The sequence below is a fragment of the Falco rusticolus genome, chromosome 2, assembly GCF_015220075.1.
Source record: "Falco rusticolus isolate bFalRus1 chromosome 2, bFalRus1.pri, whole genome shotgun sequence".
NCBI lineage: Eukaryota > Metazoa > Chordata > Aves > Falconiformes > Falconidae > Falco > Falco rusticolus.
In genome coordinates, this window is record NC_051188.1 from 6,957,716 (window position 1) to 6,975,782 (window position 18,067).

An 18,067-nucleotide genomic window follows, 5' to 3' on the forward strand; every position below is an offset into this window, starting at 1 on the left:
AATTTAGCTGTGCAAATATTTCTTTATCTAGTTAGCATTGCTTGTGCAAATACTTTCAAAGAAGCTGTCAGACATAACTTTTCTGAAATGTATATAACGTAGGCACTTTGGGTTATCAGGACCTACCAGATTATTAAGCATCTGTGTTGTTCAGCCTGCATTTTGTAGAGAAAGAAACTTCATGTTTTGCTAAACTTGGTTTGTAGTAACTGGTATCGCAGTGCCTCTTCCCCTCGTTTACATTTGTAAATTTATTTCCTGCCCTTCAAGGCTAGACTTGCCTGTGTACTTCTGTTCTTGCCTATGTTCTCTCCCAGTTGGCTACCAGTTCTCCTTTGTAATGTGCCTCCCTCCCAAGTCCATTCATATTCTTTTCACATAAACACTCATCAATTCTGTGAAGGATGATTTTCTGCTGGGTTATAGAGCCTGTTGTTTTTGGGTTTTTACACACTGTAACAGATACCAAAACATGATTTGAAGGTCCAATGGTGTTTCAGACATTTCTTCTGGCACAAAATATCATCTAGAATAGATGTTATTAAAAAATATAACTAGATAGTGGATTTTCAAGGGGCACCTCTTTCTTTGTTACTGTTGACTAGTTGGCAAATGTTGCATTTAAGAATAGAAGTTCTCACTTTCTCATGTGCACTTGCATCTCTTAAGCCAAAATGTATGACGTGACATCCTGTGATGCATATACCTTTATATTTAATATGCATTCCTACCAGCTAGCCTTGCACAAAACTGCTTGGGCTATTACTTGGGTGGGAAGACCTGACGATTAAGAAGCTGCAGGGCTTGGTTTTAATGATCCAGTTCAGAGCATGCCTCTTGCTGAGTAATATCCTAGCATTGTCCTAACAGCCCCAAATCATCATCCAATAATAGATAACTGACTTAAAAATGAGGTCATGAATGCCTGTAGTCATCAGTTTTGCTTGTAGATAAAGGAATGGCTAATCTCTCTATCTCATCAAATTTTGAATGTAGAAATCATTTCCTGCTTGCTTCCTTTAATACTTAAACTTGTAAATAGCAGCCTTTCAGTTTAGACCATGCTAGTTTGTGTAGCTGTGCTTTCCTGCTTCTCTGAGGGCAGCCCTGTCTTTCAGGAATCCTTCATGATGAATGATTGTTCAAAGCACAATACAAAAGTGTCTTCAAAGGTTAAATATTTGCCTTCAGATTAAACAGATACTTCCAGTTAATCTTAGTAGCCCATAGGCAGGCATAGGGCTTACTCAGGTCGTGATACTTACTGAGCTATGGCTTTTGGCAGGGCTGTCAGTTTGAGTGAAAATTACTGTTTTGTTTTTGGGGATGGTAATAGTAATAAAATGTCATCAGTACTATGTTGCATTAAGTTAAGCTTCATGTTAAATGCTAGCAAGCTGTGTTATTTCACACCTAGATGTTAATACAGTGGCTCCTGTTGTATTTGTCACTAGCATCATGATCTTAAGTCATCTCTTCCTTCATCAACATTTGGAAATTACTGGATTATTGTATATGGCTATATTGGTTGTATTGTAAATATGGCTCTTTGTTTTTATACAGTTGTGACGGTAGCAAATCTAGATGAAAGGCTAACTTTAACAAATATTTGAAGTGTTGCTAGATCTTGTCTACTGGAAATCCAGGTTGAACAAAAATTGGATAGCTTTGTTTTAGCTAGTCAGCCGTGGGTTTTGGTGTGCTTCTAAACAATCTTTTCAGAGAACAACCTGGTTTGTTTCTAACCAAATTCATCTGTCAGCCTCTGGCATTGTAGCTAGAGGCTCCTTTTTCACTTAATGTTTCCTCTGCTCTTTTGAAGGTGTTGATTGCATTGTATCAAGACTAAGCAGTATTTAGATCTTTTATTACACGCATTGAACCAACATCTACAAGGCTTTACTGGTCCGTTATGAGGTCGGAAATCTGACGTTACGGTTAATTCTAATCATTATCTTCCGGTAAAACTTGATTAAATGGCAAGATGTAAGAATTATTTTGCTATTTAATGCTTCAGATGTTTGAAACCTGGGAGGTGTTAGTCAGAGATAGTGTAAGTCATTATGGTACTTTTATTCCAGGGGCACTTAAGGCAACTGCAAAAGCAATTGAGGAGCTGGAATCTTGGCGGTGAGCAGAGTGGAGTTTGTATTACAAGGTTCTGGTAGACCAGTGCCATGGTGCTTTTCAAGAGTTAACTTATTTTTCTGGAAAGTCCTTCAGTTTCATAGAAAAATATTACTATATAAAATGAGTGTACTGATATTTTTTGTATGTTACTGATCTTCCTTCACAGAACTCATAATAACAAAAATTTCTGTATTGCAGATTTAATCCAGTGCACAAATGAGATGAATGTGAACATCCCACAGCTGGCAGATAGTTTGTTTGAAAGAACTACTAACAGTAGCTGGGTAGTGGTCTTCAAATCTCTCATCACGACCCATCATCTAATGGTGTATGGAAATGAGGTAATACAAAAACTCCTATGTCTGAGAACAGTTACAGCACTTCATTGCTATAAATGCAAGCTAAATGCTTCCGCTAATTATCTTTGTAAGAAAACCTTTATTTTCACCTTTTTGTCTAACTCTGCATGAACACAGGTCTCATGTTTGTCTGCTTACTATGTTTCTACTTTAAAATCTGTAATTCTAGAATTAAAAGTCAGTGTTCTGAATGCTGGAGGTACATTGGGTTTTTTTCTGTGGTGTTATTCTCATAATGAAACAAACAAAACCAACAGAACTTAACTTGAATGCTGAAAATAAATGGAAGGTTCATGCTCTAGCTAATCCAGATGGTCTTTTCTCCCAGATAACTTGATTCTGAACTGATCTTAATCATTACACCCTAACCTTTTGCATTGAAGACAGATGTATGCCTGTGAGCTGGCTTTGTGCGTGAACATATAAATAACACCGAATACTGTACAACAATTGAACAAACAAACCCCCAGTTGACAGAAAAAGGAATAAGCTTGTTTTGTTCCACAGCTTGAATTCCTATCAGGCCTTATTTTTCAAAATATCAAGCCAAGCATAGCATAAACTTGAATCTTTTGCAGTTAAAAACCCAAACCAATATTTTTAAAGCTTTCTTAGGAAGTGTTTGTAAACATTTTTTTACTGCAAACAGTCATTATAATGTAACCTATATGAATATTGGAATTAAGAGGGATAGCTTTAGAAAATTGCAGGCAGGATTTTGTATAGAGGACCAAAACTTTTCAATTCAGGTTGCATTCAGAATTCTTACAGGTTGTGTAACTGCTTCCTCTGGCTGAATGGCTGGGTTGTGGGGGGTTAAGTGGTGGGGTTTTTATAAGTATACACACACATATATATATATACACACACACTGGTTTTTCTTGCAGGTTAGCTGCAGAGTGGTTTTGGTCTTATGAAAAATCTATTCTTTGAAGCTAAGTAAGCCACAAGAGGGCAAACTTCTCATGTTGACTTTGAGCGTTATCTATCACTGGGATAATTGACACTTTCCAAAATAGTTTATACACTCTTGCTGTGCTTGCACTTTGAGTCATATAAACTTTAAACTGATACCAATACACTTCATAGTAAGTCAAGGTATTTCATTGGACCACTATCTGAAATCCTTTCTATTTTAAGAATAAAACTGCCAAACAAATCTTGCTTGCCAAATGTGTTACAGAAGTAAGAAGATTGCTGTTCAAGATGAAACTTTTCTAGATGAAGCTAGAAATAGTACTTGAACAACAAACATGGAAATAAAGTGCTTAGAGAATCATGTAGGTTGGAAAAGACCTTTCAGATTGAGCCCAACTGTTAAGCTAGCACTGGCAAGTCCACCACTAAACCATGTCCCAAAGTGCCATGTCTACATGCCTTTTAAGTATCTCCAGGGATGGAGACTCGGTCACTTCCCTGGGCAGCCTGTTCCAATGCTTGAAATTATGAAAACTGTGAAATTATTTAAAAGTCTAGAAGTTTGTCAAGAACCTGTAAATCTTTGTAGAAAAACCTGAAAAGCATTTGGTCCTCCAGATTTTGCTTGCTTTATTTACAGCAAAGGGCTGAGTGCCTTTACTCCAGTCTTTTTTTTTTGATGTAACCTACATTTATGCTAATGAAAATTATTCAGTAGCACATGTTATGCTAATCAGCATTATTTTTCCTCTGTCAAAATGTTATTGCAAGTGAATGATTGGTTTATTTTTGTAGGAGCTCTCTATACAGTGGTTCATAAGACAAAACTATTTTTTCTACTAAATTAAAATGTGGTGCCAATAATCTGAAATGTGTCTTTACAAGATGAAAATAGCATTCATTAGTTTTGTGAAACGTAATTTGGAATTGTGTGTAACTAAGGAGATATACTGTATGATACTGTGTTAATGCTTTATATGGGTTCTTATGTTTATTTAAAGTTTGATTTATAAGCAAAAACCTTTATATCACCTTATTTTCCTATTTAAGCTAAGTACCATTACAAATGTATGCTGAGCAAACATTGGTAAAATGCAATTAACTGTTACAAAATTGAAGTCAGTGAAACAATTGTGAGCACATAAAATGAGAATGTATTTGGGAGATTTTTTTCCAAAGCTTCCAGTTCCATATTCTGGCTTAAAATAAACAGTGTCTTTCAGTCAGAGGCCTTCATGCAATATTTATGTGACTTTGATTTGTTCAGATTTTTACATAAAAAAATAACTAGCTTCAGTTGAAAATTCAGCTGACTTTTTGTAATAGTTTCCAGGTTTGAGATCAGTCTTAAAGCTTAAAAGTCGGATAAAAAGTTTCTAGTACTGTTACCTCAGTTCCAGCTTATTGGTAATATAGTAAAAGCATTCAAATTTTTCCTTTCATCTAGCGTTTTATCCAGTATCTGGCGTCCAGAAACACATTGTTTAATTTGAGCAATTTCCTAGACAAAAGTGGATTGCAAGGTAAGGCATCTTTTTCATTGAAAGTTAGTAGTGTGCTGGGTGACGGTAAATGCAACTTGGTAACTCTAATGGACAGTGTAATTTAAGAAGTAATTTTTTTGTCTGTTTTACCTCACACTCCATTTCTTTAAAATGCAACTGCGGTATGGCAGAAGCTGCTGGAGGAATTTTTCATGTTTAATGGAAAGCTTACTTATAAATGCTTCTGACTTAGCTAAACAGATCTGACTTGTTATTCCTCTTAGTTTTGAAGAGATTTCTCCATTTGTATAGGTATATTTTGATTAGTAAGTTAAACTTAAAAAAATGCATCGTATGTACATCAGATACAGCGTCTCAGGGAAATAAGAGCTATGTCTAAAAAACCCACCCCAAAATAACTTTTGGGAAATAGTTTGAAGACCATTCCATCCATCTTTGAGACTAATTCCATGGGCAAGTAAGTTTTTTCTCTGGAAGGGTATTTCAGTTGAAACATCTGAACCGAACCGTGATGCTGCAGTTCAGTGCAGTTCTGATCATACATGTAGCTGTCGTAATTATTTTTTCCTCCCGAGGTTGTTTCTTACTTTCTGCATTACTTCTTATGTAGCTTCTTCTAATTTTTGCCAGGAGTTTGCTGAAACAGGCACACAGGTTGGTTGCCTGGGAACAGAAACCTCTTCGGTGTTAACCAAGGATCTACCAAATTGCCTCATTTTATTGAGTCTTAATTTCCATAGTCTCAGTATAGATTATGAACAGATCTTTTTATTTTTCTGTATTCTTAGATTGACAGTTATCAAAATATTTCCTGTTGCCACTGTTTTAAAATAGAAGAAATTCTGTCATGTCTTAATGTTGTCTGCAATGCCTTTTTTTTTTGTACTCAGTTGCAATTGAGAGGATGTGTTGGGGAGTTGATGCAAACATCTTTGTGAATGCATCATGTAATTTTTTTGATAGTCATTTATGTTTATATTATGAAAGAACTTGCATACAAATGCTTTGTTTTGCTTTTGGAAGTAATTTCCTTAGAAATTAAATGTAAACTTCTGCGTAGTTCAGGTCTTCTAGTTATTTGCAGTATTTTCTAATTTACATGGTGAATTTAATGAAGTGCACAGTCTTTCATAATACATTGTATTTTTGCCTGATTCTTGATATTTAATGAAGCTATGTTGTGTTAATATCTTGCAGTTTATTTAGAGTAAGGTTCTTGAATTGACTGGGTAAGTAACAAGCTTCTGAAACTTGTTTTTTAGGTTATGACATGTCAACGTTCATCAGACGGTATAGTAGGTATCTGAATGAAAAGGCAGTTTCCTATAGGCAAGTGGCTTTTGACTTCACAAAAGTAAAAAGAGGGTAAGGACTGGATTTTGTTTTGCTTACCTTAAGGTTTTGTCTTATGTCCTGTAATTCAAGTGGAAAATGCCAATGTTGGCTCTAGCACAGTAGAGACATGTGCTTTTTTCAGTTGAGTATCTCCTGTGACACAGAAAGGCTCAAGTGTCCAGTTATGTGGATTGCAAAAATATTTCACTTCAGTTGTTGTAATTTTGCTTCTTTAAACATTAACAGTTTAATATAAAGAAATGAAAAATGGTATATATCAGAGTATATGTAAAAAAAAAAAGTTTGGACAAATCTTCCATGATACATCACAAAGTTACTTTGTCTTGCACGTAATATAGGGGACTTTACAATTTACTGATGTTTCTAGCTCTGGAATATTTAAATGACAGGTGTTTTGTGAAATACCTTGCAGTCCTTCTGTGTGTCTCTATTCTTGTTTCAAAATATCTGTATGAAGTTTACTACCTTTGTAAATGTAGTGCAATTCATACTTTTAAACAGAACGTTGCGGAAGATGGTATTCTCAGTTTATCTACAGGAATTAAATTTTTCCCTGGAAAGTGAGCTCCTTTAAGAGAAATGAGTTGTTTGAGACTAGGTGTCTGTTTACATATAAAATAAGAGTGCAGAGCACCAGTAGTTGAGCAAATTAAATGTTATAGTGGATGATAGAATTAATTGGAGATTTCCTTCATTGGGAAGGCTGGAGAGTATGCACTGGTCACCGTTGAAAGTCTTTCCCTCTTTGTCCATTATCTCTCAATGCTGTGCTTTTTAAAGTTTAAAAACCTAATTTTAGTTTTACATTTGGGCATTCTTTCTCATCCATCCATGGGTTAACTTCTGTTGAAGCTAAAAACTTAATTCTTAACCCACAAAAATCTCAAACCTGTTAAATAACTGCAGTAGTAGGCTGTCTGATGATGCCTTGTGTTAATGTTAAAGGCATTGGGAATTGGCTTGGGAGCACAGTCCAAATACCTTATGCGTCCTTGCTAATAGCATAGTCTGATTGGTTTTGAAGTGTGATGATAAAGTAAAAGCAGGGGGAATGCTTGGGCCTCTTTTGCTCTTTCTGCCTTTAGAGATGGTTGGAGTCCCAACAGCACAGAACCCTTTTGCCTTTTCAAGGTGTAGGATGTGTGTGTGGTCAGGTATCTGCAGATACACTAGGGAGATACGCAGTTGTTCTATAATCAGAAGTTTTAGGCCTAATGAGGTGAATTATTTAGCCTATAGCATGTGCCTAGAGGTCCTTCTGTGAGCCAACAGGGCTAACTGTTCTGGTGGCAGCAATCGATCTACCTTTTCCACACCTTGGTTTTTTTTTTTCAGGGCCCATGCCCTGCCACATTAAGCTCATTGCAGTTGCTCTTTGCTGTTAGGAGGGAGTATACAGCACAAATAGAAAGCTGGAAGCAGCACGCTTTCCATTGCTTTCCAGCCTGGAGAAGAGCCACAGCCTTTTCTGTGCAGATGCACTGCAAGATCTGCACTTGCAGGAAACATTTGGTTTGCTGTGTGCATGCTGATGAACTGCAAGTCTGTCCAATTTGTCTTGCAGAAAGCAGTTGTTTCTTGTTACTGAGGTGATTTAGTCTTTTTCTCCATTGTTGCTTTTCTTGGATAGTTTTGGTATTAATTTGATGAAGTTTTCTCAAATACACAGGCAATCTTTGTCTATTCAATCTGAACAATTAATAAACAACCAAATATTGGTAGTCAGCCATTAAAAGGAATTGTCACGTAGTCTCTATAATCTTTCTGAAAAAACTTGAAAAACACATTGCCATATTTGTTTGTTCTTTCTTACTGCTTTTAGTTGAAAAGAAAATCATCCAAACTGACACAAAATAATAATCAGGTGATTGGGAAGCGTGTAGGTGAAAATTCGCTTCATAAATAACCTTCTGAGCATTTTTTTTGGTCGCCTGATGCATCATAGCTCTGCTGTGTTTCTGAGCATTATCAGTTTCATTTCCTCTGAATGAAAACTCAGATTCATATTTTGGCCAAATAAGTCATTGCTTGGGTACACTGTGGTTATTAGAGTTGTATTGGCTAGCCAGCATTCCTAAACACCAAAATGCCTGCTCTGAATGGCAATGATTTAAATGCTTACTTTGACCTACTTTAATTTTCTACATTATGTTTCTTACTATCAGTTGCCTTCAATTCAGGTGAGGAATTTTATTTTGTTTTGCATAACAGGGCTGATGGAGTGATGAGAACAATGAGCACGGAAAAACTCCTAAAAACTGTACCAATTATACAAAATCAAATGGATGCACTTCTTGACTTCAATGTAAGTTTAGTAGCATGTATGTGTCTAACATACTATTGGCTTTGTCGTACAAACCTGCACAGACTTGTAAAATAGGTTGAGATTAAAGGTTTTGAACTTGGTTCCGTGTTATCTGCACAGCTTAACACAAATAGTGTTGTTCATTGGTATACCCCCAAGAAATCAGAAAAAAGAAATATGATGCTCACTGGAGAGAATGCTTTGTGCTGAATTAGTGGTGTTTGTTATGTACACTGTGTAAGAATTGTTTGTTCACTTGAAAGTAGTTTATTTCTGCCCTTTGTCTTCTAGTTATGTTAATGTTAGTTAAGAAAAATGTCTGCCAAAATGATGTGATCTAATTTTGTGCTGCGAGATCCTGTGTTGATTTGCTGTACTGCTACTTTCCACTAATAGCCAGTGAGATGGCTGGAAAGCATGCCTTGGGATAGACTACTGGAGTTCAGCTAGAAGTTTTCCAATGAGGAATCAATTCAGTGAAATTAACTTTTTTTTTCTGATCTTCCTAGGTCAATAGCAATGAACTTACAAATGGTGTAATTAATGCTGCCTTCATGCTGCTCTTCAAAGATGCCATTAGACTGTTTGCGGCATATAACGAAGGGATTATTAACCTCTTGGGTAAATATAACTGCTTTCTGCAATGTTAAACTTTGGGGAGGGAACTCAGTAAACAGTTGCAAAGAGCTGAAATAGTCGAAATAGTCTTACTGTAAAACCTGAAAATATTACTGTTATTTCCGATTCAGATTTATTTCCAAGGTTTTTCTGGCCAATTGCATTTTCCATTGCATTGTTTACAGGTATGAAAGCAAAGCCCATTCAGGATTTTCTTCACTTAACTTTTTTTTTTCTTGCATTGGTGCTTTGTGGTTTGGGTGTGGGGGTTTTTTTGTCTTATTGAACTGTATGGCAAATGTGAATTATGGTATTTGTTTCTTTAAGAAACAAGATCAGACTTTGTTTCTTTTAAAGTGGAATAAGTTATGTTCAGTTAAAAATTTGTAGTCACAGTATCTGTGATTGCTTGGCTATTGAAACTCTAATGTTGCTTGGTTTTATAGATTGGTTAGTTTATGTTTCTAGAACATATCTTACATTTTAAGGGGAATTACAAATTCAGGATTCAGGCCCTTTCACTTGCACACACTGGATACGCAGGAGAACATAAATTTGGAAAATAATTAACTTGAAAGTAATCTGATTTGCTTGACTTGGTTGCATGCTGTGATTGGATCAAGCTACCTGATTACTGTTATTACCCAGTGCTTGCAAAACAGAAGGCAAAATCCAGAATGGGTAAAGGACAGTCTGAAGTCAGTCTTTTTCGGTCTGAAGCCCCCATCTGCTTCTTTTCACTCACTAAGAATTAGCATGTGGGTGCCTTTGCTCATGTTTTGAGTGAAGCTTAGTATAGAAACAGGCCTTGAAAGTGCTGTTTCGAGAAGGGGGTTGGGACCCTCTTGCTTTTAGCATGGGTGTTTTGTAATCAATTGCACTTCATTGCAGACTGCACTGCAACAAGAGGCATCAGTCTGGCAGAGTATCAAAATCCTGTGTGACATGTGGCCGCTGGAATAGAGTAGATGCTTGACAGCCAGATTGTAAAATTGCCTTCCCTCCCTGCCCCTGCCAAGAAGATAAATTTACATTTTTCCGGGTGGCCTATTGTTAAACTTGATTGCCCTCTTCAGGGTGGTTATGCTTTTGTGAGATCTAGTACCTGCAAGGTAAGGTGCGGTTGCATGCATATGATCATTAGCTCCTGTTCCAAGAAGCTTTTGTTGTTTGGTGCAAGGCAGGCATATTGACTTCTGCAGTAAACGTAATGAAACAGATCTGCAGGCATTTTCCATTTGTCTTGGTTTACGTGCTTTTACTTTGCATATCCTTTGCAGAATGCTTGATTTCTTACTTAATGTGAGTATTCTTACTGTTCGTAGAAAAGTACTTTGATATGAAAAAGAACCAGTGCAAAGAAGGCCTTGATATATATAAGAAGTTCCTCACTAGAATGACACGGATCTCGGAGTTCCTTAAAGTTGCAGAGGTAAACTTCAGTTAGCCAAACTATGCCCTTTATTTGAAGCCACTTATAAAGTACTTGTTTTCTCGTAAAGCAGGTAAGTGTTCCTTCCAGCCTAACTGCGGTTCAGTCAAGGGTCATCTTCTCAGTCTTGACCCTGGTGATTAGTTCATTTCATGACTGTATTGAAAAACCTGGCTGCAGAATGTTTGTTTTATCTTTTACTGAAGGAGGGTGTATAAATATGCATTTTAAAACTTCTTTATTTTGAATTATATATATTTTTATATAATAATATATAATTAATATATTTTTATATTTTATATAAAACTTCTTGGTTACATAATAATTGTGAGCTTTCTTTGAAGAATAGCCTTGCTTTAAACAAATAAAGTAACTTCAAGATCATCTGCTGTTTTATATGATTCTAGCTGTATTCTAGTTTGACATCCACAATTCTGCCATAAGTTTTAGATGAAATAACAGCTTCACAAGTAAGAAATTGAGACAAGTAGATGAATGTGATTTTTTTTTTTTAAGATGTTTTGGCTATAGGTGTCTTCATAGATGAAAAAGTAGTTACCTCGTAAAATATTTTTTGTTTTATTTAAAATATATTTAGTCTGTTGCATTCTTGTTTGTAGAGCATTGCTGACTTGATATTCTAGTATTATGGAATTCCTCAGTTGATGTGTTCCTGTTCTTGTTTTGCCTGCCTTCATTATTCATACCTCTCAACAAAGAAGTTTTAAAGCTTTTCTCACTGTTCTCTGTTGGAGATACTACCTTCAGGTATCTTCAGTGGATAAGACTATCAACTGAAGTGGAAAGTATTAATCTTTCTGTTGTAACAATATCTATCCTGCTGCAGGGTATCTTAAGTTTAATCTGCGTTTTAGAAAACTTCTTTACAGAACTTTGAAGGTGCTTTGTTTTAGCAAATGCATGCTTTATATCGGTAGGTCTGAGAACTTGGCGCATAAATTGTGGGATAGGCAAACTGCTCTAGTCTTAAGATTCTGAAACACTTGATTCTTGCTCTGTTCTATTTATGAGGTTGTATCTCTTAAAATATCTCTGTAACACACCTACGTCAAATGTATATACATTTAACAGAAGAACGTATTAAAACCAGCCATTATAGAGTCAGACTGTTCAGATTTAAAATGTAAATGGACAGGTTTGTGCTTTTTACATGACTTCGTCTTAATGTTGTTTGCTTTTTGAGCATCTCTGCCTTTAACAAAAGCAAACAGGTTCTAAAAGCTCATTTGTTTTATTACAGCAAGTTGGAATTGACAGAGGAGACATACCAGATCTCTCACAGGTAGATAAACCTATTATGTGTCTGCCAGTTACGTGTCTGTTTTGGGGCTGCATAATCAGAAAAACTTGGCATTATGGCATTCGCTTATGCTTTCTTGTGTACACTGTCACCAAGTTTTTTCCAAGCTTGTGATTAAATCCAGCCTCTGTTAGAACCTGGCTTCTATAGGCAGTGATCCTATTGTAAAAAATCATAGATAATTTCTGTCATACTCCTGAGTGTTAAGACAACATTATTTCTATCATCCTTGAAGATGCAATTAATACCTGTGAGTTCATTTTAAGAAGCTGTGTTTTTTAGCAAGCTTACTTCTGGCTACATGCCCATTAAATCATTGTGAAGGCTTGCAGAGCATGTGCATAGAAATGATTTCAGGTACAGTCTCCTCCTTAGTCTCTCTTGAAATACTGACTGCTTCTGATTGTCTGCTTGCTGGTTCCTAGCTGTTAATTTTAACATCTCTTGACATATTTCAGTACTTACTGGTGAGTCGTCATGACAGAGTAATGTAGTGAGGAGAGTATATCACCTGATATTTTAAGTAATTAAATACATACAGGAGGCCAAGATGCTGTATAAATATTCTGAGCTGTTGTACCAGTTGCCCTTACAGTTGCATTTTCTGAAAGTCTTTTAACTACTGATTTGCTTTCCCTTACGTTCTTCAAATCTGATCCTGAATGTTTCTTTTTGCAGGCACCGAGTAGCCTTCTTGATGCTTTGGAACAACATTTAGCTTCTCTAGAAGGGAAGAAAATCAAAGATTCCACAGCTGCAAGCAGGTGCTTATGCCCTTGTCCTTTTAAAGAATTGTTGAATTGAATGTTAAATCCATTATTTTTGACTACGTTATGAACTATGGTTTGTGTAGGTTACATTGAAGACGTATTGACAAGTTATCATGTGTCTTTTGCTGAGTACTTAAGACAGCTTCTTCCAGGTCAACAGAACTAGAATCTAAGGAGCTGCAAGCACTTGCTGTAGAATCCCTTGTAACATCTAATCTTGAAGTTCTGAAGAGAAACTAAGTTTTTTCACTTACTGCCTGCAGATGTTAATTTTATGTTAACAATTAGATTTATATAAGGTATGCGACATTTATTAATATCCTTAAACTTTTATATCTCAACGTTAATCCCTTTTTTGTCAAAAGTAAGGAAATGCATCCAGAAGTCCTTATGTTTAATCCCCAATTACTTTAAGAATGGATTCTTAAAGCCATATTGTATATGATAAAAGGCATTCACTGGTTTTTGAGTGCTTGCTAAAACACAAAGTGCAATCCAGAGAAGTCCTGTAGGTAACTAACTTGTTTAAATTTGAAGAAGCTTAATACTGGGGGGAAGACTTTCAAAATTAAGTAGTGTTTCTTTATTGCATGTTCAAAAAAAAAGGCAGTAATATTTTGGTTTTTTCATGGTAGTGACAATATCAGGGCTTAGCACCATTTCATTAGCTGCTTTTCAGAATATTTGCTTTCTTTTGTAGGTTTACTTCAGTTTTTAAAGTGTTTGTTTTAAATCTTCTTGCATACTCAAATGTGATGATAAATTGCAAACTTTTCCTCTGGGATATGCTAGGTGCATTGATAGTTTCTTAACTAAACCTGTGAAGTTAGCAGCAGTTTTAATAGGAGCCCAGATTATCGGAGATTCCCATGTGTCTACAAATAATGCCATTTTAAACAAAGAAGAAAAGAGCAAAGACTTCAAACATGAATTCTGTGATGCAGTTCGGAAGCAAAACATTTCAGGGGGGAAAATCCAAAATCCGGTGTATCGGAGTAAATAGCGTGATTTCTAGGCATTTTCATTTTGCAGTTCATGTGGTGTGTCTTGTTAAAACTTACCACTTTGTATTGTGCAGTGTAAGATACAGCCAATGTTACGAAGAGTTCAGGAGGAGACTGGGTGGATACAAGCAAAGTGTTCTTTAGATGTTTCTATCACGTGTCACCTATTAACAGCCAGCTTTTCTCCTGTTGATTACTTTAGGGCTACCACCCTTTCCAATGCAGTCTCTTCCCTTGCAAGCACTGGCTTGTCCCTCACAAAAGTTGATGAAAGGGAAAAGCAAGCTGCGTTAGAGGAAGAACAGGCTCGCTTAAAAGCTTTAAAGGTAGGCATACAGAATTTTAAACTGAAAACACTTTTCCTATGTTCTTATTAATAGGTTATTAGGATTCTTAAAGGAGCAAAGGGGAAAAAAGTTATTAATACTGAACATGTACTGTTGGTACAGTGCTGGAAGTAGAATCTTACGTACTTATACCATACAATTTGTGGAGGGTTTGTTAAAATAATTTCTGAAGCATTTGTGGCACCAGTGACTCTTGTAGCTGAATGCAGAGTGTGGAATAAATAAAAAACATTCTTGAGTTCCGCTTTATTTATCTCCAAAGTCATATACGCAAATGCTGTTTCTGGATTTCTTACGCCAGCTCACTTTCCCAACAGGAACAACGTCTAAAAGAACTTGCAAAGAAAACTCATACCTCTTTAACAACTGCAGCTTCTCCTGTGTCAACTGCAGCAGGAAGCATCATGACTACACCAGCCATTGATATTTTTTCTACCCCTAGCTCTTCAAACAGGTATGCTTCATGGTGTTGCTTCACTGTGAGATGCATAGCAGCTAGGATTTCCTCTTAATTTCTGTTGTGGAGTGTACAATGCAGAAGGTTGGGTATAGAGTACATTAGTGATGTGATAAGAAATGATGTTTTGGGTAAAGTTGATGGGGAAAATAACCTATTACCATAAATAATGTGTTTTCATTGTCCATTTGCAAAATAGTTTCTGATATGAACCAGCTGCTGACAGCCCATGTAGCTTTTCTTAGTCGGTGAGCGAGTTAGTTGTAAACAACACATGCTTTGTCCCCAAAGAACTGTACGAGTTAATTTGGGAATAGTTGAAAAATTTAGTTTGGGAGATCATAAAGATAAAACTGAATTTGATGTTGCATTTATAGATCTTTAAAAGTAGAGTGGTAACAAAGTTCTTGATAGATTTTCAGAAAAAGGAAAGCCTGAAACAGGGTTTGAAAGAAGAGGCAGGTTTTGCAGTCTTGAGTTGTATGTGGAACATCTCTGTCTGCAGGGACTTGCAAAGATAGTGCAAGAGTACTTCCTGCACACTAACATTGATCTTTGACTAGCAGGAGCTGTTGGTATGAGTAAATGTGTGATCTTCATTCTGTAAAAAAACCTGTCAAATCAAGCAGTAGCAGAAGGTACAGTGCTTTTATCAGTATAGAAGGAAATAGCCCTCTGAAAGCATATTTTTGCTTTGAGTGTGATTCTAAACATAAAGGATTGCTTAGTAGTTAAAACTCACATAAGAATGTACTTGTCTTTTAAAGTAGTCAGCACTTTGACAGCCACCTTTCCCCATTAGAAAGATATTGTAGGAATTTACTTGACACTAAATATGTAGAAAATAGTTGAATCATGTATTGGGAGCTAGAGAATCTTGTCAGTGTTAGTAACTGAAAAATTTTCTTGAAAAAAATTTTATTTTAAATTGCTTGTTAGAAGCCAGAATATATGAAATGGATGTATGCTTTGAACTAGTAACTTGGATATCTGATCTTGCTTGTTATGAGGTTTGAAACATAGAAGCATCTGATAAAGCTTCTTTAAACAGCCAGAAATGCTACACAGTGAAGACAAGAGCATTTTCTTCTAGAAAAACAAATGCTAGTTTTTCGTCATGTTTAAATTCAGTTGCTGGCAGCATGACTGCTGTGAGCAAAGACCAGATTTTACAGCAGTAGCTGCTATGAAAGGGATATGTTGGGTCATCAGATCAGTTGCTTGCTATTAGATGCAAAGTCTCTGATTAATCCTTATCACTAACTTGAGCAGGCTTTACCTTGAAAATCATCTTGTTTCTGCTGCTCACCTTACAGGGCTGTGCCACACCGTGCTGCTTTTTAACAGGAGCAGTAGTGGCAAAATGTGATTTCAGTCACTGTTGAAACAAAATAGTAAAAACTGAATGATACAAGTGATTGGGTCAGCAAGTGAATATACAGAGATCTAGGATGTTCCTACTTGCCTTTAAACTCATGCCAGTCCCATTTGAAAAGATGCTGGGTGCCACAGTGACTTAGCTTCTGTCTGTGGTAACAGCTGTACATGCAAATTTTCGTTCATTTTGTGTGCTAAGAAGTTCTGGGTGAACCCAGTACTCCATTTATTATCATTATTCAAGACTAATTTAAAGTATGAAACATGCAAGAGGTTGAATTTTACCGTTCCTGTTAGACTTGTATGTTAAACTGCTGCAATAATTTCGAGACTTCACTCTATTTTCATGTGATGGTCTTAGATCTCAGTTTGGTTTTGAATAGTCTAAAATGTGCATTTAAATAAATTTTCACATGACTGATGTGTGAGCAGGTGTTTCAAGGCTTCTTATATTTTGCTTTCCCCAAAGTTCTTTAATAGCTCATTTTTCAGTGGTGGTTGACACAGTGGAAAGATATGAATTGTGGAATTTAGATGTAACATTTTGGTGGTGTAGCCCACTAGAGTTCATTCTGTCAGTCTGCTTTTGTCATACTGCGGGACTTCCATGAGGTTATTTTAAAAGTTGAAGACTGCTGAACATAAAATGCTATATCCCTGGTGTTGGGCTGTGAGGAAGACGAGAAGACTGGTTGTCTTTCTGTCTTAGCTTTGACTAAAGTCACTTGGCATAACACAGAATTTAGTTTGCTTAATTAACACTTTTCTGCAGAACTGAAAATGTGAAGTTCACCACACTTTCTGATTTTGGCATCATTCTGTTTTGTAATGACTAATTAGTAACAAAGCTTTTCTTATTTTTGACAGTCACTAGTGTTTTCCTTGCATTGTAAACTGTAATGAAGTTCAAACAGTTGTATTAATTTATCTTTGTAGCACTTCAAAGCTGCCAAATGATCTGCTTGATTTGCAGCCAACTTTTCATCCATCTGTACATCCTATATCTGCTGCTCCACAAGTAGGAAGTACCTGGGGAGGTAAGAATTCTGATTGGGATTAAGGTTCTAATTGCTATGGCCATGTTCCTGTAAATGTTTCCCCTAGTCTGTGGGCTATTTCTTCCTTAAGACATCTTGCAAAGACAAGCTACAAGGGATGCGGATGAATGATGGGAGCAGAAAAAGTCAAAGCTAGGTATGAATTAAAGTAATGTAGCAGCATGTGGGGATTACAGAGCATTTCAAGATGAGAGTCCTTAGTAGCAAAGTTACTTTAATTATTGACCAGCCCTGTCAGCCCAGCCTTATATCTGTTGTCCTCAAAAGTATGTGAGAAGTTGGTTCTGTCAAGATGTCTGCCAGAAAGCCCATGTTGCACACATGGGAACTTGCACACAGAATTTTAATACACATTTTAAATTTTGTCTGATGTTAAATCAAATAACGGTTGATGATAACCATTGCAGGTGATAATAGAGCAGAACTCGGATGAGGCCTGAAAGGAGGTATTTGTGATAGGCGTGCATAGAAGGAAAGAAAATTAGTTACGGAGTTGGTAACCAGAGTTAGTTACTGAAAATACAGTAAGGCATCTCTTTACAGAGCCTCTGCTGGGTTTCAATTAACTACAAAGGCAAATTAGCAAAAAGCTATGGTTGGATCTCTAAGTGAAGAGACAAAATTTATAAGGAACTTCCCCCCCCCCCCCCTCTTATTTTCTCCCCCTTCCCTCCAAAACTTATTTCAGAACACCCAAATTATCATTCTGCCCAGTTGCTAGGGTGGACTTAATGAGTTATACTATTTTATTGACATAGGGAAGTCCTTAAACCAAGGAGGCAAGCAAGAGCATTCTAGGAAGTCATGAATGTTACTTTAATATTAGTTTGAGTGTTAGAGCTTTTAGTCATTTGCTTGAAGCCATTTTTCTCTTTGCTGCTTTGCAATGTTTCAGAATGCTTCTGGTATAGGTAACGTTGCCTGCTTACACCATAAGTTATACTGGTGGAGGATTGAAAGTCTCTTACAAAGATGTTTCTTTTTACTTTTCTGCATAAGTGGCATGTAATAAGAGTAAACTCCTGAACTATGTGGCTATTTCCAGGTTATTTTTTTAAACATAAATCAGATGCTTGCAAAAATGCTTTCTTTTATGATGTGAAAAATTGG

General features: G+C 36.3%; 1 protein-coding gene across 9 annotated transcripts in view; it reads left to right on the top strand.

Annotated features, from left to right (window-relative positions):
- The window catches only part of PICALM (phosphatidylinositol binding clathrin assembly protein), a 71,221-nt gene that overhangs the window by 27,596 nt on the left and 25,558 nt on the right, over positions 1 to 18,067 (top strand). For all 9 annotated transcript variants that reach the window (XM_037376111.1, XM_037376106.1, XM_037376109.1 and 6 more), the window contains exons 2-12: positions 2,329 to 2,471; positions 4,855 to 4,930; positions 6,175 to 6,277; positions 8,480 to 8,573; positions 9,083 to 9,194; positions 10,517 to 10,623; positions 11,885 to 11,926; positions 12,623 to 12,708; positions 13,921 to 14,044; positions 14,383 to 14,519; positions 16,836 to 16,936. In XM_037376111.1, the coding sequence (XP_037232008.1) occupies positions 2,329 to 2,471; positions 4,855 to 4,930; positions 6,175 to 6,277; positions 8,480 to 8,573; positions 9,083 to 9,194; positions 10,517 to 10,623; positions 11,885 to 11,926; positions 12,623 to 12,708; positions 13,921 to 14,044; positions 14,383 to 14,519; positions 16,836 to 16,936 (1,125 nt within the window). The remainder of the gene's footprint in view (positions 1 to 2,328; positions 2,472 to 4,854; positions 4,931 to 6,174; positions 6,278 to 8,479; positions 8,574 to 9,082; positions 9,195 to 10,516; positions 10,624 to 11,884; positions 11,927 to 12,622; positions 12,709 to 13,920; positions 14,045 to 14,382; positions 14,520 to 16,835; positions 16,937 to 18,067) is intronic.